The sequence below is a fragment of the Fukomys damarensis genome, unplaced genomic scaffold (assembly GCF_012274545.1).
Source record: "Fukomys damarensis isolate Sample0158 unplaced genomic scaffold, DMR_v1.0_HiC HiC_scaffold_21, whole genome shotgun sequence".
Lineage (NCBI taxonomy): Eukaryota > Metazoa > Chordata > Mammalia > Rodentia > Bathyergidae > Fukomys > Fukomys damarensis.
Window position 1 is genome coordinate 4610578 of NW_022900933.1, and position 23493 is coordinate 4634070.

Sequence of the window (23493 nt, forward strand, 5' to 3'; positions counted from 1 at the left end):
GAATATACCTTTCCAGGTCACACTCCAGTGATCCACCTCTTCCAAAAAGGCCCAACCTCCAAACAGCACAGTTAGCTATGAACTCATCAATGAACTAGTCCACTAATGAGCATAGTTACCCCCAACGATCCAATCACCTTCAAAAAGTCCCACCTCTGAACATGAGACTTTTGGAGAACATTTTAGACCCAAACCATAACATTCCAATCCTGTTCCCCAAAATGCTTAAGTCCATCTCATTATGCAAAATACATTTAGGACATCTCTAAGAGTCATCAAAGTCTTAACAATTCTACACTGCTAAAAAATATTAAGTCTACAGTCTCCTCTGAGACTCAAGGCAAACTCTTAGCTGTAAGCCCTTGTAAAAATTTTAAAAATTAAATTCTTCCAAAATATGAGGGCAGAGAGTAACTACTTCCACTTCAAAGGGGAGGAATAGGGGGATAGAAAAGAATCACACCAAAATGAATGAAAATCAGCAAGGAAAGTATTAACTCCTGTAGTTCTGTGTTCAGCACCCACAGCAGGCTGTGGCAAGATGTGAGCTCCAGAGGGCTTGGGTTGGTTGCATGTCCTTTCTCTTGGCCCAGCTCCACTACCTGCTTAGGATTTTCCTCCACCAACATTCCATGCATTATCAACTTCCCAGGATTTTCACTGCATCTTTGGCTGCACTTCAACGGTTTCATGGATCATGCTGTCAGGGGCACATTGCCTCATCTCCAAGGACTCTGAAGTCTGAATGTAAGCATCCCTGGTACCACAACTCTTATATTCTACATGCCTGAAAAACTAGCATCACACAGATGATGCCAAAATCTGTAGCTGGCTTTTTCCCCCATTCTCCTGCCCTCCCTTCAACCCCTCCAACCCTCTTTACAAAGACTTTGTTTCTATTTTTCTTTTTCTCATATTAATTTCATTCCCTTATTTCCTTTCGCCTACTCCTATCATATACCCTTTCACTTTGCCACTTTCTTCCTATTTCAAATTATCTATTGTAACATTTAGTCCTTATTTACACTTTGTTTCTCATACTAAACTATTCAGTATCTTTACACATGTATCCAATTTATTTCATTTGAGTATCACATCAACATGCATCCATTTAGCTATAAATATCTCAGTTTCTCATTCTTTTTTTTCTTTAATGTAATTTTAATACTCATTGTAAGCTGAAGACAATAATAATTTAATGCAATAAGCTAAGTACACACAAAAGCTGTATGTCCTGAATTACACAAAAGAGTTTCTATGGCCACATATAGTTTCAATCAAGTATACATTTCCATAATGAGAAACTACTTACAAATATGTTAATATAACACTATTCCAAATGCTTATTTTACTATTATTCTTTTAGGCAGTGATCACCATTGCTACTACTAAAAGCATTTAAATTTAGAATCTTTGATCTGGGAAAATTAGTTCTCCTAAAACTTAGCAAATACCTGTAGTACGTTAGAAACCAAAAGGCTTTTAAATCAACAAAAGCTTTAACACAGGAGCACTGACATGAAATTTATTTTCTCAAAAACAAACACACAAAAAAGTTATCTTTAGAAAAGATAGTAAAACAAATTTTCTTACAAAAACTTGTAATTTCCTACACCATCTCCTTACACACAAAAATGATGACTACTGTCTAAAAACTTCAGAATACATGAAGTACATGCCTTAGCTGTCAGTCAAAAAGTCCACTGAGATTTTACCTATCAAACAGCTAGCATACAGCTTATAATGGCATGAATATATCTAATATATAATACAAGATTTTTCTTCAGACAGTCCAAAGTGAGAAGGAACTGCATGGTTTGAAGTCATAACTTATATGTAAATACATAACTCATATGTAGTCATTAAAATCTAGCAAGTAATTCAAGTATGGTCATATAAAGGCAGGCAATTAAGGGCTGGAACCAAATGCTCTAAAAACAAAGACATGAAAATAAAGGCTGAAAAACTTGTGCTTCTTCCTCTTATGTACACGCCTAAGCATCAAGACAATACTACAGAAAATAAACATATATGGTTTCCATAGAAAATAATGACATTTCAGAGAGTACACAGGTGTCAAGACCCATAGTTTGCTTCATCAAATGCTTTTCTAGCTCATTTCAATTCTTCATTCATAGTCAGCAAGTCTTTAACTCTAGCAAATTTCCTCAGGTCCTTTTGAATCAAGAAGACATGATATCTTCGATTTGTACTTGACCTTGTCTTCCAATGGACATTGCCTTGTGAGTCATTTTAGTGATGAACTCTATGACAAGGTCTTCAAGAATATCCACTGACTCAGTATAAGGATTCTGGTCATCTCCAAACCCACACATCATACATCACAATTCTTTAGAAAAAAGTTTCTTTTACCCTGTCCACCTTCAGCACCTCCTCCAATTTCTTCATTTTCCTCCTCAAATGTAAGATCCTCTTCCTCATCTGCCATCTCACTAGCCAGCAAAGACCCAGAGCCCCTAGTTTCTCATTCTTTATGTCTGAGTAGTACTCCATTTTATTAAAATAATCACATCTTTATCCAGTCTCCACTTCATGATGAATTGGGCTGTTTTCAAGTTTTAGCTATTACCAACCGTGCTGCTGTAAACATGGGTGCACATATGTCACGTGGTATTATTCTTTTAATTCTTTTGAGATGATACCCAGCAGGGGAATAGTGAGGTCAAATGGAACTTCTAATCCTAGATCTGTGAGGTATCTCCATACTGATTTCCACAATGGTTGTACCAGTCTACACTCCAACATACACTGTTCCTTTTCTCCACAGCCACACCAGCATGTCATTGGTTGATTTCTTGATAGCAGCTATTCTTTCCGAGGTGAGGTGGAATCTCGGCCTTGTTTTCTATTGCATCCCTCGAATGACCACTAATGTTGAACATTTTTCATATTTTATTTGTTGCTTTTGCTTCTTTGTCTGAGAAATGTCTATTCATTTCAGATGCCCATTTTTAGATTGGGTCTTTAAATTTGAGAGGTCTAATTTTTTTAAGTTCTTTTTATATTCTAGATAGTAGACCTTTCTCTGAGGAACAGCTGGTAAAAAAACTTTTTTGCCACATTGTGGATTGTCTCTTTATGCTGTTGGTGGTTTCTTTTGCAGTGCAGAAGCTTTTTAATGAGAAGATATCCCACTTGTTGATTATTTGTGCTAGCTCACATGCAACTGAGGATTTGTTCATGAAATCTTTTCCTGTGCCAATGTCTTCAAGAGTTTTACCTAACCTCTCTTCCAGCTGGTTTAGTGTTTCTGTTTTAATATTTAGATCTTTGATACATTTAGATTTTAGTTTAATGCATGGTGCGAGGTATATGTCTAGTTTTAATCTTTGGCAAGGTGAAGCTCAGTTTTTCCAGCACCATTCATTAAACAGGCTATCTTTCCTCCAGTAAGGCTGCTTGGCTTCTGTGTCAAAGGTGAGGTGGCTGAGTGTGTCTGTAGTTTTTTCTGCATCTCCTACTCTGTTCCACTGATCCTCGGGTCTGTTTCTTTGCCAGTACCATGCTGTTTCTTTAAAATCACAGTAGCTTTGTAGTATAGTTTCAAGTTAGGGACTGTGATACCCCCTGTCACGTCTCTGTTGCCTAGAATTGCTTTTGCTATTCTAGAATTCTTCTTGTTCCAGATGAATTTTTGGATTGTTTTCTCAAGGTCTGTGAAGTACGATGCTGGAATTTCAATTGGGGTTGCACTGAATCTGTATAGCAGTTTTGGAAGTATGGCCATTTTCACAATGTTGATTCTTCCTACACAGGAGCAAGGGATGTCTTTCCACTTTCTGATAACCTCTTCAATCTCTTTTTTCAAAGTGCTATCATTTTCAGAGTAGAGGTCTTTGATTTTTTTCATTAGGTTGTTTCCTAGGTATTTCTTTTCTGTCTTTGGGGATCAAGGTAATTTTGGCAGATCTGTATATGCATATAACATACTTTGATCATTTTCAGTACTACTTCCTTGTCCATTTCCCCAGTCTTGTATTTGAGGGGAAGGTTTCAATGTGTATATTTAAATCATATCTCCCATTACCTATCCTTACATCCTCCTCCCCCTCATTCCTTTCCTCTTGTCTAACAGACTCCCATCTACTTTCATTTTCATATAGACTCCATGTATTAGGGAGAACCTGTGATATTTGTCTTTCTACACTTGATCTTAGCCAAAAGGCCGAGAAGCGATTGATATTTGTCTTTCTGAGTCTGGCTCATTTTGCTCAACATGATCATCTCCAGATCCACCCATTTTCCTATAAATGGCACACTTTGCTTCTTTGTTATGGCTGAATAATACTTCATTATGTACATATACATTTTCTTCATTCATTTGCTGATGGGCACCTAAGATAGTTCCATATCTTGGCAACTGTGAACTGTATTTCAATAAAATGGGCATGCATATATATACATATCCTTTACATAGGTAGATATCCTTTAGGAATATACCAAGGAGTAGTATAGGTCAATCAATAGTAGCTCTATTTTTAGCTTTTTTGTTTTGTTTTTTAGAAGCTTCCATTCTGAATTCCACAGTGGCTGTACTAGTTTATATTTCCATCTATAGTGTAGAAGGTTTCCTTTTTCCCTTTTATCCTTACCATCATTTATTGATTTTTGTTTTTTAATAACAGCCATTCTGACTGGGGTGACATGGAATTCTCAGTGTAGTTTTGATCTGCATTTCCCTTATGGTCAAAGATGCTGAATACTTTTTTGTATACTTACAGGCCATTTGTACTTCTTTTGAGAAGTGTTTGTCCTACTCATTTTCCCATTTATTTATTAAACTATTTGATTTTTTTGTGTGTCAAGATTTTTTTTAGTTATTTATATATTGTAGAGATTAATCCTCTGTTGGAAGAGTTGCTGGAAAATATTTTTTTCATTCAATAGGCTGTCTCTTTATTAGTTATTTTCCTTGCTGTGCAAATATTTTTTAATTTTATATAGTCCTATTTGTTCTTATTATTTCCTGTGCTACTGGGGTTATATTCAGGAAATCTTTGGCAATTCCTATAGCTTCTAGTACTTTTTTAGCAGATTAAAGTTTCAGGTCTTACACATAGTCTTTGATTCATTTAGAATTTATTTTTTGCACAGGGTAAGAGATATACCCTCATCTCATACTGAAATCATCTAAAATTTTAGTACTAGAATTTTAATTTCTACAGTTAAACTAGTTGGTTCATTAACTACTTTATCTACAGCTACCCTGTATCCATCTTAATTAATCACCAATTAGTAAAAAGACAATTATATTTTTTATTGAGGATTTCCTCCTCGACTGTTTCATGTAATATAGGGAGGAAAAAAAGATGCGTGACATCAGCAGTTAACTTTCTGCATGTTGTATTCCTTGTTCTTCAAAGGCATCAAGAACTACCCAGGGTGCCTGTCTGTCTCCCTCATCAAAGCTCCCACATTCACGTCTACCTGGAGACGGCCATCCCACTGCTTATACCTGACCAAAGACAAAGTAGATGTGGGATGGAAAGGGCTAACTAATCCAACTCCCACTGAGCTAACCCCACCAATTACCCATTCACTGTCCCTGGAACAGTGTTCCTTTATACATATCCACAACTACAATTTCTTTCAATCCTCTTTTCCTCCTTCAGAGATTTCTCATAAGTTCTGGTCTACTAGATACAAGGCTTGATATTTTTTAACATCTTTTCTATTATTTTTGAGGGTAAGGAAGCAGGTTTTAGTAAATGTCTGAATGCATATTGAAACTGCTTTAAATTTCTTTAGAGCCTTAGGTTGTACTAATGGCTAATTTAACACATTTATAACACACACACACACACACACACACACACACACACACCCCTTGGGTCCTAAATGTAGTACATTATCTCATTTAATGTAAGCATACATTTAATTCATACTATTAAAAAACAAACACCTACCTGTGTATTATTTTCTTTCTGTCTGAAATCAGTATTGGCAAGCTTTGCCCGCTTCGCAGAACTTTCTTCTTCTTTATCTAGATTATTAAATAGTACTACTTCAAATTAGTTATGAAAACAAAATCAGACATCATCTCAAACTTTTTTTTTCTGCTAGGATTGAACCCAGGGCCTCCCACATACAATTCGAGCTCTACATCCCTGGCCTTTCCCTCCAACATTTACCCAAAACTTCTAATTCAGAAAATCAAGTCTATGTTAATATTTAATTTAAAGTAAAATACAGAATTATGAAATTATTTTGAAATGCTTAATTCATCACTATTAGTTCTTACAGTAACTATGAACATGAAATGAGAAAATGGCCAACTGATAAAACTACCCTTTTATAATGTATAACCAAAGAAAACACAATGGTGATATAAATAATGAGAGAAAACAACCAATGTAGTCAGTGTGATACAGTATAGATAATCTAATCTGCAGACTCACTGAACAAAATCTTACACACACATCTCAGTAACAAATTACATAAGTCTCCTATGCATTTAAATCACACATACTGATAATACAACTCCCAAAATGAAAAATATGTAATTATCCACCTGACAGCTGTGTGATCATACTAGAACATTTCTCTTAACTGTATCATCTGCGTATTTTGTTTGCTCTGAGAAAGATTAACAGTGGTACCTTCCTAAGTCTCTAGGTCTAGAATATTATTTGTTCTTGCTTACACCAAATGATAAATAAAATAATTTCCTTTTATTTCCTTTTGTGTTTGTACACAAAAACATTTTTAATAATAATTCCATACCTGCAACTTTTTGTTCTGACCACTGCATTTTCATTGGTCTTACAAATTGCTGAGATTCGTAGGGCTGATATAATTGACTGCCTTGAGGAGTTTTACTGAATACATGCTCATCTTTTTCAAATATTCTAAAGAAAAGAATAGATGAAAGTTAATATTAGCTAAGTAATATGAAAATTTTAAAGCTATAAGGGATATTTAGATACTACCTGTATATAGTTAAAATTCTTCATTTTGCAGAGAATGAAAATGAATTCCAGAGAATTTAACAGACTTGACCAATATTACTAAATTATTTGGTAGTTATGTCAGAGCCACATCAAGCCCAATGATCAAGCCCAATGCTCTGCTTAGTATACTACCCTCTTATTTTTAAAACAATCTTTTTTTTTTTTTTTTTTTGGTTTTTTTTTAGACAGGGTCTTACTATGCAGTTGAGACTGACCTGGAACTCACTATGTAGCCCAGGCTGGTCTAGAACTCACAGAGATCCTCCTGCCTCAGCCTCCTGAGTGCTGGGATTACAGGCGTGCTAAAACAATCATTTTTAAAAACTTTTTAAACAGATCAAAAACATTTTAAACCAGGCGTGGTGGTGCACACCTGCAATTCCAGCACTTGGGAGACTGAGGCAAGAAGATTGTCATGAATTTGAGGCCAGCCTGGGCTACAAAGCAAGAGCCTGTCTCCAAAGAAAAATGTTTTTAATCAAAGCTTTAACCTCAAATAGCATGTTTTAGATTCAAAAGTACTTTCTTTCTTTTTTTTTTTTGGTACCGGCGATTGAACTCGGGTCTTTGTGCTTGCAAAGCAGGCCACCAAACTGCTGAGCTAAATCCCCGGCCCGAGTACTTTCAACTTTAAAAAGACTTAGAAAAAAATTCAACTAGTATGAATATAGAAATTATTAAAGCAATATACCTATCTTTTAAATTTTTTACTGGAAGAATAATTTGAGTTTTTTCTAAATCAAGGAACTAGAATAAATACTATAAAATACATTAGTCCCCCCTTCTCAGCAGTTGATGTCCTCAGCAGATACCTGAAACCATGTACAGTATCAAATATTGAATACATCACACTTTTCCTATATATATAAAAATGTAATGCCTTTTCCATCTTAATTAAGGACTTAGGATACATTGTGGCCATAAATTTTGCAGTGTGGAGTATGACAGCAAAACTAGCATGAATTTCTTTTTCTTTCACAAGTTCATAGATACAAATTCATTCTTATTACAGATCTTAGCAACCTAAGCATGTGATGGTTTTGTTTCCTTAAATTGAGACATTTCATTTAAAGAAAGTACTTTACAGCTTTTCACTGACATATTCAAATTTTAGTATCACTACTCTTTGCACTTTGGGGCATTTTTAAGTAAATAAGTATTATTTTAATACAAGCTCTATGATACCACAACAGTCAATCAGATAACCAACAGGACTAGTAAAGGCAGGGAATGTATTGAGCATAGGTACACCAGACAAAGGGTTGATTCATATCCCATGTGGGACAAAACAGAATGGTGTAAGATCACATCACACTACTCAGAATAATGTGCAGTTCAAATGTTGACTTCTAGATTTTTTTCATTTAACATTTTTGGACTATGGTTGACCATAGATAACTAAAACAATAGAAAGCAAAAGCATGGATAACGGGGGACTACTGTATACACCAAGTTAAAAGAGATTAAATATTTATGTAAATCTCATTCAATATATACAATTTTTATATTAAAGCACTCTTAACCCAGGTGTGGTGCTGCACAAATCCCGGCACTTAAGAGGTCGAGGTAGGAGGATTGCTGCAAGTTCAAGGCCAGGCTGGGCTGCATAGCAAGACCTTTGAGAGAGAGACAGATGGAAAGAGAGAGGCAGAGACAGAAACAGAGACAGAGAGACAGAAGAAGGAACGAAGGAAGGAAGAAAAAGGGAAGGAAAGGGAAAGATCTGCCTATTTTTTCAATTATAAAATTAGAGACATGCTGCCATAGATGTGATATGTGAAAGTAGGAGGATCAAGAAAGTAAGAGATACAGGACTGGGGGCTGTGTCTCAGTGGTAAAGTGTATACTTGGCACACATGAGACCCTGGATTCAATCCCCAGCATGACTGAGGGGCAGGAGGATAATAGATCCAAGGAACTGGGATTAGGGAAATTAACACAGGAGTGTGTTGAAAATCAGAAGGAAATGGAACCTGAGGAATAAAATGTAAGAACAAAAAGGAAGTGGTATACGTAGAAAGAAAAAAGAGAGAGTTGATCAGAAACAATAACAGGAATAACATTCATTTTTCTTCAAACAATAGTAGACAAAATCAGGGGTGTTTGGGGGGTTGTTGTTGTTGTTTTGTTGGTTTTTTGAGATAGGGTCTCACTATGTAGTTGAGACTGACCTAGTGCTGGGATTATACGTGTGCACCACCGCACCTGGCTGGTTTTTTTTTTTTTTTCTTAATGCCTCTATCACTGATGTCTGTATTCTCACCATTAGGATAAAAGACAAGGAAATATATGATGCAACAGATCTAGTAGCAGTTCGGGGTTCATCTTCATTCTTAATAGCAAGGGAAGAAATAGTCAAGCTACTATCAGAGTGATAAAAATGGAGACACATGACTGTTCCTACCACTGCCTCTCCTGTTTTACTTTCTACCATAGAAAAGTGAGTAAATTACATGACTGACAAGTTACAGAACAGAAGATGTGCTGCTGCTACCTTATTCTCTCTACACAATATTCTTAGCCTTAGTAAACAACAAGCACATATAAAAAGTATGTAAGTTAATATACTTCATAAGATACTAATAGAGTTTGCCCAAAAATTTATATTAGGATGAACACAGAATTAAACTTATAGATGTAGAATATCTATTCACATAAAATCCAATTTTAAATTTACTTATACCTTTCTTTCAATTCCTTTCTCTTTCCTGTATTTTTGTTGTTTTCTTCCAGAGTTTCTGAAAGATTTTTACTCTCATAAAGTCTTACAATCTCCTAAAAAGAAAAGTGAGAAAGCAAAGCAAAATAATTACCTGCAAAGTAGTGGACAAAATTTATATTTTTGGTAGTATTCACTTTATTGAAAATGGCTAAAAGTAAAAATTAACACTAATTCATACCCTTTCAACTTTTCTTTACTCCTAACTCAGCAAATGTAAATTTCAAGAAACTCCATCTCTCCCCCGCAAAGAATGAAAACAGTCATAATGTAAACACTGATCCTGGCACAGAGACACAGTTACTATAAAGAAAACAGCATCCATTTCTGCCTCATTACTACAACTGTGTTACTGTTATCTGGTGCCTCATAATTATAAATGATATATACTCTTTGACATATTCTTTAATTTAGAAAATTAGACGTCATATTTAATTTTTTCTCAAAATCTGCAAGTGACTTTAATAGGTTCTTGTACCTATGTAAACCAAAGTCATAATTCAATAGATAATCCTAAAACTCTATTTAATAAAATCTTAAAAGCTATTTCTAGCCTAAATCTCTAAAAATTATAAATTGTAGCCACTAATTTTCAATAGTAAATTCTTTACACTATTATCTAGGTCCCTTTTTTAAAAATACTGTTGCTCTTTTAGTGCCTTAAGATTCCTGTTATGGGTATAGGAGATAGCTCTGTAATAAAGAACTTGCCTAACATGAGTGAAGCCCTCAGTCTGATCTGCTGCATCATAAATTAGGGAAATAAATAAATTCCTTTTACTAAGCTTTGTCTTGTATTTTGCTTGTTTCTTTCTTCAGACTCCCTAAAACCCCAACTCTTGCCCAAAACTCAAGAGTTAAATCTATTCAGTATCTGAAATACACTTTGGTTTCAGCAGTAATTAGAGGCAAAAAAAAATCCTTGCTCTCTATATAGGTTTTCTTAAAAATAGCTCTTCTAGCCAGGCATGGTGGTGCACACCTGTAATCCCAGCACTCAGGAGGCTGAGGCAGGAGGATCACTGTGAGTTCGAGACCAGCCTAAAAAAAAAAAAAAAAAAAAAAAAAAAAAAAAAAAAAGCTCTTTTAAGACTATTAACGTACTATTACATCAATAGTTATACAGTATTAGAAATGCATAACAAATACATACCTTGTTTAAAGAATTAATTTCTATTTCTGCTTCATTTGTTTCTTTCTTTAACTGAGATGAATTTTTCATAAAATTGTTGGCATGTTTAAGAATATCTTCTGTTTTAAATCTCAAATTAACTCTTTTTCATGCTAAGGAACTATGTTGTACAAGTAAATTTTACATTAATAATACAAGTACTATATCAGAAATAACTGATGTTACATAATTTATATACATGTTCCTTATAAGCAATAGACATTAATAACAGTATCCTACATTGTTATCAGCTAATAAAATTTCCTAAATTACTATAATCCATTTAGGAGAATTTAAAAATGAATGGAATAATAAAGAATAATACCAGAGAAAATTTATCAGAACTTTGCTATCCTGCCTTAAAAATGAGATTTATATGCTAGAACACAAAATTTAAAATGAACATAATTCATAAGGCTATGTTATTACCAAAAGTATCAACTTTAAATTTTAGATATAGATCTTTAAATCTTAATATTTAATTCTTCATACCTCCATCTACCACTTCTTGTCATTAAATTTTAATCTCAACTCACATGCAACTCCAAAACTTTGGCAATACCATCAGCCATCTATCTACCTCTGGCCCTTCCCACTGAGCCAGTGGTGACAAATCTATAAGGCACACAAAGCCCTCTCTGTCAGCACACAAGCCAAATTGCCCCAGCAGCCGAGCACTGAAACAGTTGTTTTTCTAAACTAAAACCTCTGTATTCAGGCTTAATTGCAGTGTTGGCATTTCACTAAAAATAACTGGGTTTTGGGTTGCAGTTTGAGCACTCGGTCTCTAAAAGGTTCACCATCACTGTGCTAAGAATTAATGTACAGATGAGCAGCACGTGAGCAACTAAAGACAGAACAGGCTAAAACCAAAGTGGGAAAAGACAAGCAGAAGAGAAGTTATAAAATGGTTTAAGATAAAGCACACAGGAAGCAAGGTAGAATGCAGGAATAAAGACTTAGTGCAGGGCCAGAGATTTAGCTCAGCAGCGCTGAGCCTGACTCACTAGTTCAAACTCCTGAGTTGATCCCCTGTGGGGTGGGTGGGAGGAGGGGGAGAGAAAATTATGGAAAAATTTTAGAGCTTTCACTGATACAAACACTCCACTCCAGCACGCGTGCTATAGGTTTACCACTACTGATTATAGCATTACAGTGGTACTGTGTTAGATTCCTTATTCACATCTGTCTCTCCTACTAAAATATGAATTCCTTGCAAAGAACTGTAACTTTATCTATTTTGCCTGGTACAAGGTAAGTACCCAATGAATTTCTAAACATTAATGAATAACCATGACTCACTCCATTACCACTTTCTAGACTAATGAACAATTACCAGTTAATTTATTTCAAACTTTGTTAAGACAGAGCAAGATGACTTTTTCATTGGCTTGGCTGCTAAGATGTGCTGCTTTAAAGTCAGATGTGAATACCATTTTGTTCTTACTCAAACTGTTTGCTTATGATCATGTGGGCATACTGAATATACCAAAACAAGTCCCAGAACATTTTTAAAGTGTCCTTTAGAAGGCCACATTAAACACAACGACAAATCCATGACATCTTCATCAGGAAAAGACAATAAAAATTAAAATGACGAAACTATATTTATCTAAAATTGTAGTCAGCAATACTTTTGTGGATACATGTATAATGTCCAGGTAGAAAGTGATGGAAAGGGTGCAGGCACTGAAAAACAAAGGCACCATTGAGATTATTATATTTATTTCATTACAAGGATACCATAATTAAAGCAATATATAACAAAAATATTAGTACCTTGAAATTCCTTAAGGATACTTTCATTTGTTTTCAGTTGCTCAGTACATGCCAACGCTCTGTTTTTAATTTCTTCATATTCTCTTTTCTTCTCATAATAGTCACGTGAAAGGGGTATTTCTGAGTATTTTAGTTGGTATTGCTTTAAAACATCTTTATACTGATTTATATAACTATAATACATTTTTCTGTTGAAAGAAATTAGAATAGATCTAAAAATGTAGTATCACTTGTTGTTAAAGTCTGCTAAATTTAACATAAAAGGCAAGTCAAATATCTACTTATTTCTACTTCTCTCAATATAGTCAGCCCTTCAAACTTTCCTTAACTCCATTACACTGCTCAAATAAGTTCTTTTGTTTTCATTGCCTGTATTACTTCCTAATCCTGTTCAATTTAGCTTTCACTCACCCACTATTCCTTCAAAGATCATCAGCAATCTAAAAATGTATCCAAGTGAATGATTAAAATCTATTTTTCATACCCATTCTAACTGATACTGCAGAATCTATTTCTTCTGGTCACTTACACCTTTCAAAAATTCTCCTTTGGTCCTGAATCTCTCCACTGTCCTCAGTTCAACTACCTTTACAACCATGCCTTTTTAATCTCTTTCAATTTCGGTAGCTAAGACGATTATATGAAGTAATATCCTATATGTTAGAATTGGGGATTCTAATCATTCATGTATATTCCACAACTATATTTATGAAGAAAATTTTAGCATAGTTTGAAGGAATGCCTTCAGAATAACTCAAGTAGTAGAGGATGACCAACTATTTGGGCACAAATCTTGAGTGAAACATTCTTCAAAATTAAAAAAAAAAAACTAACCCTTCTCTTTTATTTGAACCAAAATTCACTGACAAAAGGAGTTAGTTACTACAGTCTACGAGCCAAATTTATTTTGCCATCTGTTACTGTATGGTATATAATCTAAGAATGGTTTTTACATCTTTAAATGACTGAAAAAATTCAAAAGAAGAATATTCCAATATGCATTAAAATTATATGAAATTCAAACTTCAGTGTCCATAAATAAAATTTTGCTGGTTCATGGCTCCTTTATTTACATATTACCTAAAAGTGCCTTATGCCATAACAGCAGTGTTGAATAATTATGACAGACCACGTGGTCAATAAAGCCTCCAATTTTACTATCTGGTTCTGCACCAAAAAAAAAAAAATGCCAACTCTGATTCAAAACACTGAAAATATTTAACCTAGTTATTTATAGAAAAATATATTTTAAATCTTTTTACCCAGTTCTTACAGTTTTAAGAAATAGTATTCACAGTAAGCCCTTTGAAAACATAGTTTTCACTATATTATAGAAAACACTATATTCCTCAAGATTTTATTTCTTGGATCAAGATGTATTACATGGGGGAATTTCTTTTAAATTGTTGTCAAGATTATTTACCTTAGCAGATGAAAAAAGAATAGTAAGTACTGATAAACCCCTGGTTTAATCAGAAAAAAAAACAGTGTGAATCTTAAGAGTGGTCTAATTTCTTAATATTACTAAACTCTGTCCCCTTTAGCAAAGCAAAGCGCTTTAATCCAAAATAAACTCCTATTCTTCTAAATGTTCATTTTGTAACCAGGACCCCCCCCCATATTTATTCTGCAATAAGTTGAAAAAAATGGTACAGGGAGTAGGAAAAGAGGTCTATGAAAAGCAGACCTGGGTCCCCAAATTCAGTGGAGACTGTCATACCACGTCTATCCTGCTTATATTATATATTTGTGCCTACTCTTCTAACATGCTCCATGTAGGAAACTTACCTGGGCACAGCATAGATAAGTAACAACTCAAGAAGTTCACTATTATTATCTTATCTGTTGCTAGCAATACTAATCTTCATGAATGCCTGGGACAGGGACAGGAATGGAAGATCACAAGTAATCAGCTGGTGCGTCTACTTCCTTCATTACCCCTTATGCCAACAAATGAATTATTTTCTTTTTAGAAATGTCTGGTATTGAGTCATCACTTCAATTCATCTAAGTGACTGCTTTTAGCAAGAAACAGCTGTTTCACTTCAATGCCTCTGGTTAGTTCAGAGAAGTCATCTATTACAAACACTGTCACAGAGGTACATATTTGGACTGGTTTTCTTTCACCTCTTACAGAATAAATTTTAAGAATTTAACATTTTAAAATAGCCATGGTTTACACTTAGAAATATCATAAGCAGTTATATAGTTTGTCCTTTGTGGGGAAGGTCACTGAAGCTACAAACTACCAGACTCCCCATTTCCCCTTTAGGATGCCCCATGGGAAAAAACTGAAGTCTCAGGAAACTCTTCTACCTATCCTCAGCAACTGAGCTGTTTTCTAAATGAATAGTCTGGATCCCAATCTGGTCACATTTCTACAATGCTTCAACTAAAAAGGAATTTCAAAGCTTAGACTGTACCTATGTCTAACAACTGCAGGACCACAAAAGATGAATTTTGAACTTGAGCAAGGCTTCCTAAATTATCTCTACTTTCCTGCAGCCTTGATTTTTACATTTGGTGGGTTTTAAAAAATATAATGGAATTATTTATACAAATCATCTCAAATTCTTTAGGGGATGACACAAAATGTATAAATGACATCCTACCAGTCTCCTTTACCCTTCTAACTTCTGTCTGCTCTTTACATGATGGTGTGCTTCGCCTTTTTTCTCTTTATGCTCCATTTCCCTAGAAAATCTCATCTATTCCCATGACATTTATTAAGAACAATCTTTAACTTCAGTCCCTACCTTTTCTTAAGACTCAACTTTGTCAAAAAGGATTGGAGATATTTTGTGCCTTTAAAATTAAAATATAAAAATATACAACTGCTCTCATCCAATTATGTTTAATTTCAACCTTCTATTAGGTGATGTTTTGTTGTTGTTGTTGTTTTGTTTATTTGTTTTGGGGGGTTTTTTTGTTGTTTTTTGAGACAAGGTCTCACTATGTAGTTGAGACTGACCTGGCTCTATGTAGCCCAGGCTGATCTCCAACTCACAGCGATCCTCCTGCCTCAGCCTCCTGAGTGCTGGGATTACAGGCATGAGCCACTACGCCCAGCTAGGTGATGTTTTAATGCTATACGTCATCTTCAAAGTATCTCATCTTATTTCATTATTTTCACTAATTACACTTACTCTCTAAGACAATGTGATTATATAAATAAACCCACAAAAGCATCAGTATTTTTTTCATTAGAATAAACTCCACTGGTACAATCAGAAGTCTGACAACTGAAATTTGTTATAATTTTTTCATAAGCTAGTTCTGTTGATAATTATTTAGATGTTTGCTTGTAACAGCTCAGTCAAAATTGCTGCTGAGAAATAAAACATATCCAGGGTTCAAGATTTATAACAAAATACCTCCAATTACACAAAGAGTCTAAATTATTTACTTAAAATACAAATTTTCTACATTTTTAAGTAATATTCTTTGAGACAGTGTCTTGCTCTGTAGTTTAGGCTGTCCTTGAGCTCACCATGTAGCCCAGGCTGGCCTTGAACTCAAGGCAATCCTCCTGCCTCAGCCTCCTGAGTGCTGGAATTACACATGTGTGCTACCACACCTAGCTTTAAGTAAAATTTTTAGTCTATTTTAGTAATACTAACTTACAAAATGCTTATTCTATATATAGAATGTAGAAGAATGCTTATATAGAAAATATAGAAGAATGCTTAAATCGATATATATATATATATATATATATATATACTGTACTTGTCTTTTTCAATAGTTTCTTGATAAATAGTAAGTTGGCCCTGTATATAATCTTCATGTTTATGAAAAACATCATATGTTGGCTTCCAGCTGTAGAAAAAATTATAGTCATATTTAGAATCTCAGAAGGATAAATAGAAATAATATTTAGACATTAACATTTAAAAAGAAATTAATATCTCTTCCCAGAGAAAACAAATCTACAACATTTCCTATCATCACCACTATCATCATTCATTTACTTATACACTCAAATATTAATATTCATTAATGCACACAAATTTTTCAGACATGAATAGGAAAGAGCAAACACAGTATGGCTAGATTGTGTATTGCCATAGCATTTCTATTACACTCTCCAATAATCCAACATCAGAACTTCTTTCTCATCATATTCTAAGATCTTGACTAAGAACTTTGTTTGGAATAGGCATTGAGAAGCTAGGATAAAGGCTAAAGAGAAGCTTTACTTTCTTCCGACGTGTTGGTCGTTACACTTTCCTGAGCTACAAAGAAAAACTTGGCCATAGTGAATTATATAAAATAAATATTTGTCCTTTTTTTTTTCAAGGCAGGGTCTCACTATGTAGTTCAGCACGGCCTTGAACTCATTATATAACCCAGGCTGGCCTCAAGTTCACAGAGATACTCCTACCTCAGCCTCCTGAGTTCTAGGATTATAGGCATTCACCACCATGCCTAGGATAACATTCATTTTACTCATTTTTGTTTTATTATATATGTTGAGAAAAATTACCAACTGGAAAAATCTAAAATTACTTATATTACTCTAAATATTGTTTGAATGTTTCCTCTTTTTTCTAATATTCATCCAGAGTCTAAGAGTAAACATGCCCATTTTGGAAGCACAGAAAAATATATACTGTATAAGAAAATAACTATGACTCACATTCTCAATATTAAATAACTACTATTACTGTTTTCAGATTTTACTATATTTATAAATTTAATGTCACTGAAATCACATCTACATATGACTTACCCTCCTTTATCATTTACTGAACAAAATTTGTACTTTAAAATTTGTCTGTACTTATGGCTACGTCTTTAAAAATTCTCCAAAATGGAATAGGAAAGTCAAAGATTATATACACGTGTATTCTGAACATTTAAAAGTTCCATAAGAAGTAAATGTCTGCTGAGATTATACTTTTACAGTAATGTACATTTTGATGTACATTCATCTAGTATTTTTCTAATTAGATATATAATTATGAATCAAGTCCATGTTTTATTATCCACTTTGCCCAATTTGTAGTACTGTGTACTGTTAGCACCTTTCCATGTCAAACATACACCTATACCATTATTTTATTGGCTGCCTAGTGTTCAATCGTATACCAAAATCCATTTAGCCAATCCCCTCAATACTGAACATTAGACTTCCAATGTTTTCCTATAATAAAAAGGGATGAAACAGAACTGTTCAAATTCAAAAGCAGGAGAACAAACTGATTTTAAAACGGGCAAATGAATAGAGGCCAGCCCTGATACCATCAGCAAGTGAATGTAGATCTCAGCAAGAAGCCTGAGGGTCCAGAGCAGCATAGTTTCAGGCAGGTCATAGCCAGGGCCACACCCTGACTCCAGCAGTTTTGACCCACAGGCCCAGCCAAAGGCCCACCTGGAAAGGAGCTGCACAAGTGCACAGGAAACAGCCAGCAGCCTGCCGAGATACCATTGGCAAGTGCATACAGACCCCAGCCAGAAGCTCACTCAGACACCAGTGACTGGGGTGCACAGCACCCAGCCAAAGGCCCTCCCAGACAACAGCTATACAGGGGTGCAAGCCACAGCCAGAGGCACACTCAGATACCGTCCTGAGCACAGGATCCGCCCAGAATTCCACCAGGGCAACAGGGCAGGACATGGATCCAGAAGGCCACCATTCTGAACCCAGGAATTGGTGCAGGGGCAAGCAGCAGAGAGAAGGCCTCTCAGTGACCTGCTGAGAATTGAAGACCACTGAGGGGGCAAAAAGCCACCTCAACAAAGGCGAATCAGGATACATCCGTTGAAATGAAAAGACATGTAAACAAGTCTTAAAACCAGATTTCCAGGTCACCTAAGGCAAACTGCAAAGGCAAAGAAAAGGGAATAATCTGATGCTCAATCACCTGGACTCCCTGAGCTGGCAATGAGAGAGGATCTCAAAAAATTTAAATCTAAAATAATTTATCAGATAACAACAGAGATTGTGCCCATAGTGTAAGACATGATTAATAAATCTAGAGCAGACACAGATAAAAAAAATAGAGATCTGAGGAACATGAAGGAATCCTAACATAACTAACAAATGAAATCCATAAAAGAGATGCAAATGAATTTCCAGATTATAAACTCCAGTGAAAGTTTATGCAGCAGAATAAGCCAAAGTAAGGACAAAATTTCAGATAAAGAAGACAGGATTGAGATTAGTGACCAAAAAAATAAACAAAATTAAGTTGTAAGGGACTACAAGAAATCAATCCAGCAGCTGCTAGTTGAAGTAAAGAAGAATAACATCATTGATTGGAGTCATGAAAAAACAGGAGAGAGTACAAATGATATAAAAACTGTTAACAAAAGTAATGGCAGAAAACTTCCCAAGCAAGGGAAAACAACTTGACATACAGATAAGTGAGGCATATAGGAGTCCAACTAGCCATGATCAAAAAAATCTACACCTAGGAATATAATAGTTAATATTCCAGGAACCTAACAGAAAGAAGAACAAAATTCTATAAGCAGTTAGAGAAAAGAAACAAATCACATACAAAGGAAAGCCCATCACAATCATAGCAGATTTCTCAAGACAAACCCTCAAATCAAGAGCCTGGAGTAATGTATTTCAAGCCCTAAAGGAACAAAAACTCCAACTCAGATTGATGTACCCTGCAAAACTATCTTTCAGAATGATGGAAAAATAAGATAATTTTATTACAAAGAGCACCTGAGGAACTTCATGAATACCAAACTAGCACTCCAAAAAATTTTAAACACTATCCTAGGAAAAGACATTGGGTGTCATAACTCCAGAAAGCCCAGCAGAATGAATCCATCAGGCAAGACCAAAAATTAAATGCAAAGGGTGAGAATCCAATAAAATATAAGAAGAATGATAGCACTTTGAAAAAAGAGATTGAAGAGGTTATCAGAAAGTGGAAAGACATCCCTTGCTCCTGTGTAGGAAGAATCAACATTGAGAAAATGGCCATACTTCCAAAACTGCTATACAGATTCAGTACAACCCCAATTGAAATTCCAGCATCATACTTCACAGACCTTGAGAAAACAATCCAAAAATTCATCTGGAACAAGAAGAATTCTAGAATAGCAAAAGCAATTCTAGGCAACAGAGACGTGACAGGGGGTATCACAGTCCCTAACTTGAAACTATACTACAAAGCTACTGTGATTTTAAAGAAACAGCATGGTACTGGCAAAGAAACAGACCCGAGGATCAGTGGAACAGAGTAGGAGATGCAGAAAAAACTACAGACACACTCAGCCACCTCACCTTTGACACAGAAGCCAAGCAGCCTTACTGGAGGAAAGATAGCCTGTTTAATGAATGGTGCTGGAAAAACTGAGCTTCACCTTGCCAAAGATTAAAACTAGACATATACCTCGCACCATGCATTAAACTAAAATCTAAATGTATCAAAGATCTAAATATTAAAACAGAAACACTAAACCAGCTGGAAAAGAGGTTAGGTAAAACTCTTGAAGACATTGGCACAGGAAAAGATTTCATGAACAAAACCTCAGTTGCATGTGAGCTAGCACAAATAATCAACAAGTGGGATATCTTCTCATTAAAAAGCTTCTGCACTGCAAGAGAAACCACCAACAGCATAAAGAGACAATCCACAATGTGGCAAAAAAAATTTTTTACCAGCTGTTCCTCAGAGAAAGGTCTACTATCTAGAATATAAAAAGAACTTAAAAAAATTAGACTTCTCAAATTTAAAGACCCAATCTAAAAATGGGCATCTGAAATGAATAGACATTTCTCAGACAAAGAAGCAAAAGCAACAAATAAAATATGAAAACTGTTCAACATTAGTGGTCATTCGAGGGATGCAACAGAAAACAAGGCCGAGATTCCACCTCACCTCGGAAAGAATAGCTGCTATCAAGAAATCAACCAATGACAAATGCTGGTGTGGCTGTGGAGAAAAGGAACAGTGTATGTTGGAGTGTAGACTGGTCAACCATTGTGGAAATCAGCATGGAGATACCTCACAGATCTAGGATTAGAAGTTCCATTTGACCCCACTATTCCCCTGCTGGGTATCATCTCAAAAGAATTAAAAGAATAATACCACGTGACATATGTGCACCCATGTTTACAGCAGCACAGTTAGTAATAGCTAAAACTTGAAAACAGCCCAATTCATCATGAAGTGGAGACTGGATAAAGATGTGATTATTTTAATGGAGTACTACTCGGCCATAAAAAATGAGAAACTAGAGACATTTTTAGCTAAATGGATGCACATTGAGGATATACTCTTAATTGAAATAAATAGGATACACATGTGTAAATACTGAATAGTTTCTCCAGTGTGACAAATTCAAAGTATAATGATTAAAATGTATAACAGATGATGTGAAACGGGAGGAAAAGGTGCAAAGGGGAAGGGAAAGGGGAAGAATGGAAAGGAAAGAAGGGAATGGAAGTAATATGAGAAAATGAAAAAACAGAAACAAAGTCTTTGTAAATAGAGAGGGATGGAGAGTTTAAAGGGAGGATAGGGCAATGAGGAATAAGTAAGAATCTTTTTTCGGGGGGGTACAGGGATTGAACTCAGGTCCTCACACTTACAAGACAGGCAGTAGAACCACTGAGCTAAATCCCCAGACCCAAGAATCTTGATATATTCTGTAAAGGCACAAATCTCCAATAATTAATGTCACATTATCGTGTACCTAAAATGTATCAATAAAATTAATTTTTAAAAAATAATAAATAAAAATAAAAGTGGGCAAACAAGGACTGGGGATATAGTTCAGCAGCACAGTGCCTGACTGGCAAGTGTGACGTCCTGAGTTCCACCCCTGGTACCAAAATAAATAAATAAATAAAATTTAAAATGGAACAAAAGACCTAAATATGCATTTCGCAAAAGTGTTTTGTCTTGAAATTTTTTAGATTGAAGCCTGATGTGGCAGGACACACCTGTAACCCTAGCACTCTGAGAGGCTGAGGTAAGAGGACCAAACCGCAAAGTTCGAGCCCAACTTGAGCAATGGAGCAGCTTAGTGAAACCCTGTCTCAAAATAAAAAATAAGAAAAGATTGAGGATACAGCTCAGTTAAAAACAAGGCCATGGGTCAATTCCCAGGACTGCTAAAAAAAAAAAAAAACTAATTATTTAAAAAATATCTATTAAGAATTGAAAAGCTGACCTTACACTACATTTAAACACTCTGTATTCAGACTAGATCTGAACTGGTAAAATCTTATGGCCCTTACTTTTTTTTTCTCTCTTGAACCTCCTGTGATCCCTTTCAACAATGGGGTGTATCCAGGTGATCAAGGACTTATTTTGTTAATATGAATACCATCTCGGAGCTGAGGACAGCTCTGCAGTTCAGGATATGCTTAGCAAGTGCAATAGTGCTATCAACTACATACTCAGAAACCTTGAATAAAGGAATCAAATGACAATTTCTGGGAGTTTATTTCTTTCAAATACTCACTTACTACAGCTGTCTTTGATCTTCTCACTATGTTTACAGTAATGAGTAATGTCCTCATCTGTTTTACTTATACTTTCATGTATCTTACAAATTGTTTCTTTTCTTTCTTTAATATCTTCAAGGCATTCTGAAAAGAGGACATATTTTTTTGCTTAAAGTAGAAATCATAATTTCAAAATAAACAAATATAGCAGAAAAAGAAAAGGTGTATGACAACTTATGTGTCCCTCCGAGAAAGACAGCCAGAGAACGGAAAGTAAGAGAGGCTTGAGATGGAAAAGCACGTTATACTAAAAAGCAGAGAACCACAGCCAGTTCTGATCCAAGACCCACATATGAACAATTTATGCTTCAGGTTGAAGAAAAATAAACGTCTCTCATCTCTGACAGGGAGGGGTGTTCTAGGTGATATTTAAGGTCAATCTATCATATTCATCTATGCATTCATGCTAACATTTATTCAATAATGCTGCGAACATAGGCTATAATATCAATTCCATGTCAATTAATGATTAACTATATCTTCAATCGTTAGTAGTAGAGATACTACTTCTTTGAGATACAACTTAGAGATACAACTTCTTTGAGAAGTTTAATTTCATAATTTTCTTTGCCTACAGATGATAAAACTTTATCTTTTCAAAACAGTTCTAAAGGCAACAGTTAACAGTTAAAAGTAAGTTAACAACTAACTTGCAGTTAAAAATAAAGTTAACAGTTCTAGTTTTATAATTAAAATGTTTTAAGGACTCAAAATATAATAATTAGCCTTGCCTCACTCACAGTATTGTTTTTCAGAATTATTATTCCTGAAATTGTGACATCTATCATTCTTGATCCCTGATCTTTGGTACTTCTATAAAGAATCTATTTTCACTCAAATATTTTATATAAACTTGTTATTTGAGAAAATAGGTTTTTTATTGCATTTAAGGGGTCAGTTTGGCTTAAAGCAAAACAATTCACAAAATAATTAAGTGCTGAGTGTGCAAATCTATTGTTTGAAATAGCTAATAACCATTTTGCCTAACGTAAATAACTCAGTATTAATTACTAGAGAAAACTGCCACAAAGGTATATTGCCAATTGTAAGCAGCCCTAAAGAGAGCAATTTCATATTATGCTATATGCCATTAAAATATTAAGACTAAAGTAACCGTATCATGTAAAACTTACTATTAATTCTTTGAACCACATCTTCTTTAGTGCTTACGTCTTGCTGATACTGGAAAACTGAAACGAATTTTTCGTGAGTTTACTTCACTGTTAAAACGTCAGGTGAAAATGCAGTTACCTATTCCTTTCATTTTATACCTACCAAATTCTAACGAAAGCCTGTCCAACTTAGCGAACAGGTTGTCGCTCATCTTGGAGCCTACGTCTAAAATAACAAAAAGTGCGATTTTCTGTCTTTC

At 34.9% G+C, this 23493-nt stretch overlaps 1 protein-coding gene and 1 pseudogene across 1 annotated transcript in view; both read right to left on the reverse strand.

Annotated features, from left to right (window-relative positions):
* CUNH14orf39 (chromosome unknown C14orf39 homolog) overlaps positions 1-23473 on the reverse strand; it is a 39092-nt gene extending 15619 nt beyond the window's left edge. The window contains exons 1-10 of the mRNA XM_010605741.2: positions 23397-23473; positions 23255-23311; positions 22079-22205; positions 16370-16459; positions 12641-12828; positions 12508-12550; positions 10844-10964; positions 9655-9746; positions 6745-6869; positions 5928-6004 (exon numbers count right to left, since the gene is read on the reverse strand). Coding sequence (XP_010604043.1) covers positions 5928-6004; positions 6745-6869; positions 9655-9746; positions 10844-10964; positions 12508-12550; positions 12641-12828; positions 16370-16459; positions 22079-22205; positions 23255-23311; positions 23397-23445 — 969 coding nt within the window. The 5' untranslated portion in view covers positions 23446-23473. The remainder of the gene's footprint in view (positions 1-5927; positions 6005-6744; positions 6870-9654; positions 9747-10843; positions 10965-12507; positions 12551-12640; positions 12829-16369; positions 16460-22078; positions 22206-23254; positions 23312-23396) is intronic.
* On the reverse strand, positions 2077-2494 carry LOC104849343 (annotated as a pseudogene).
* Positions 23474-23493: the final 20 nt, after the last annotated feature.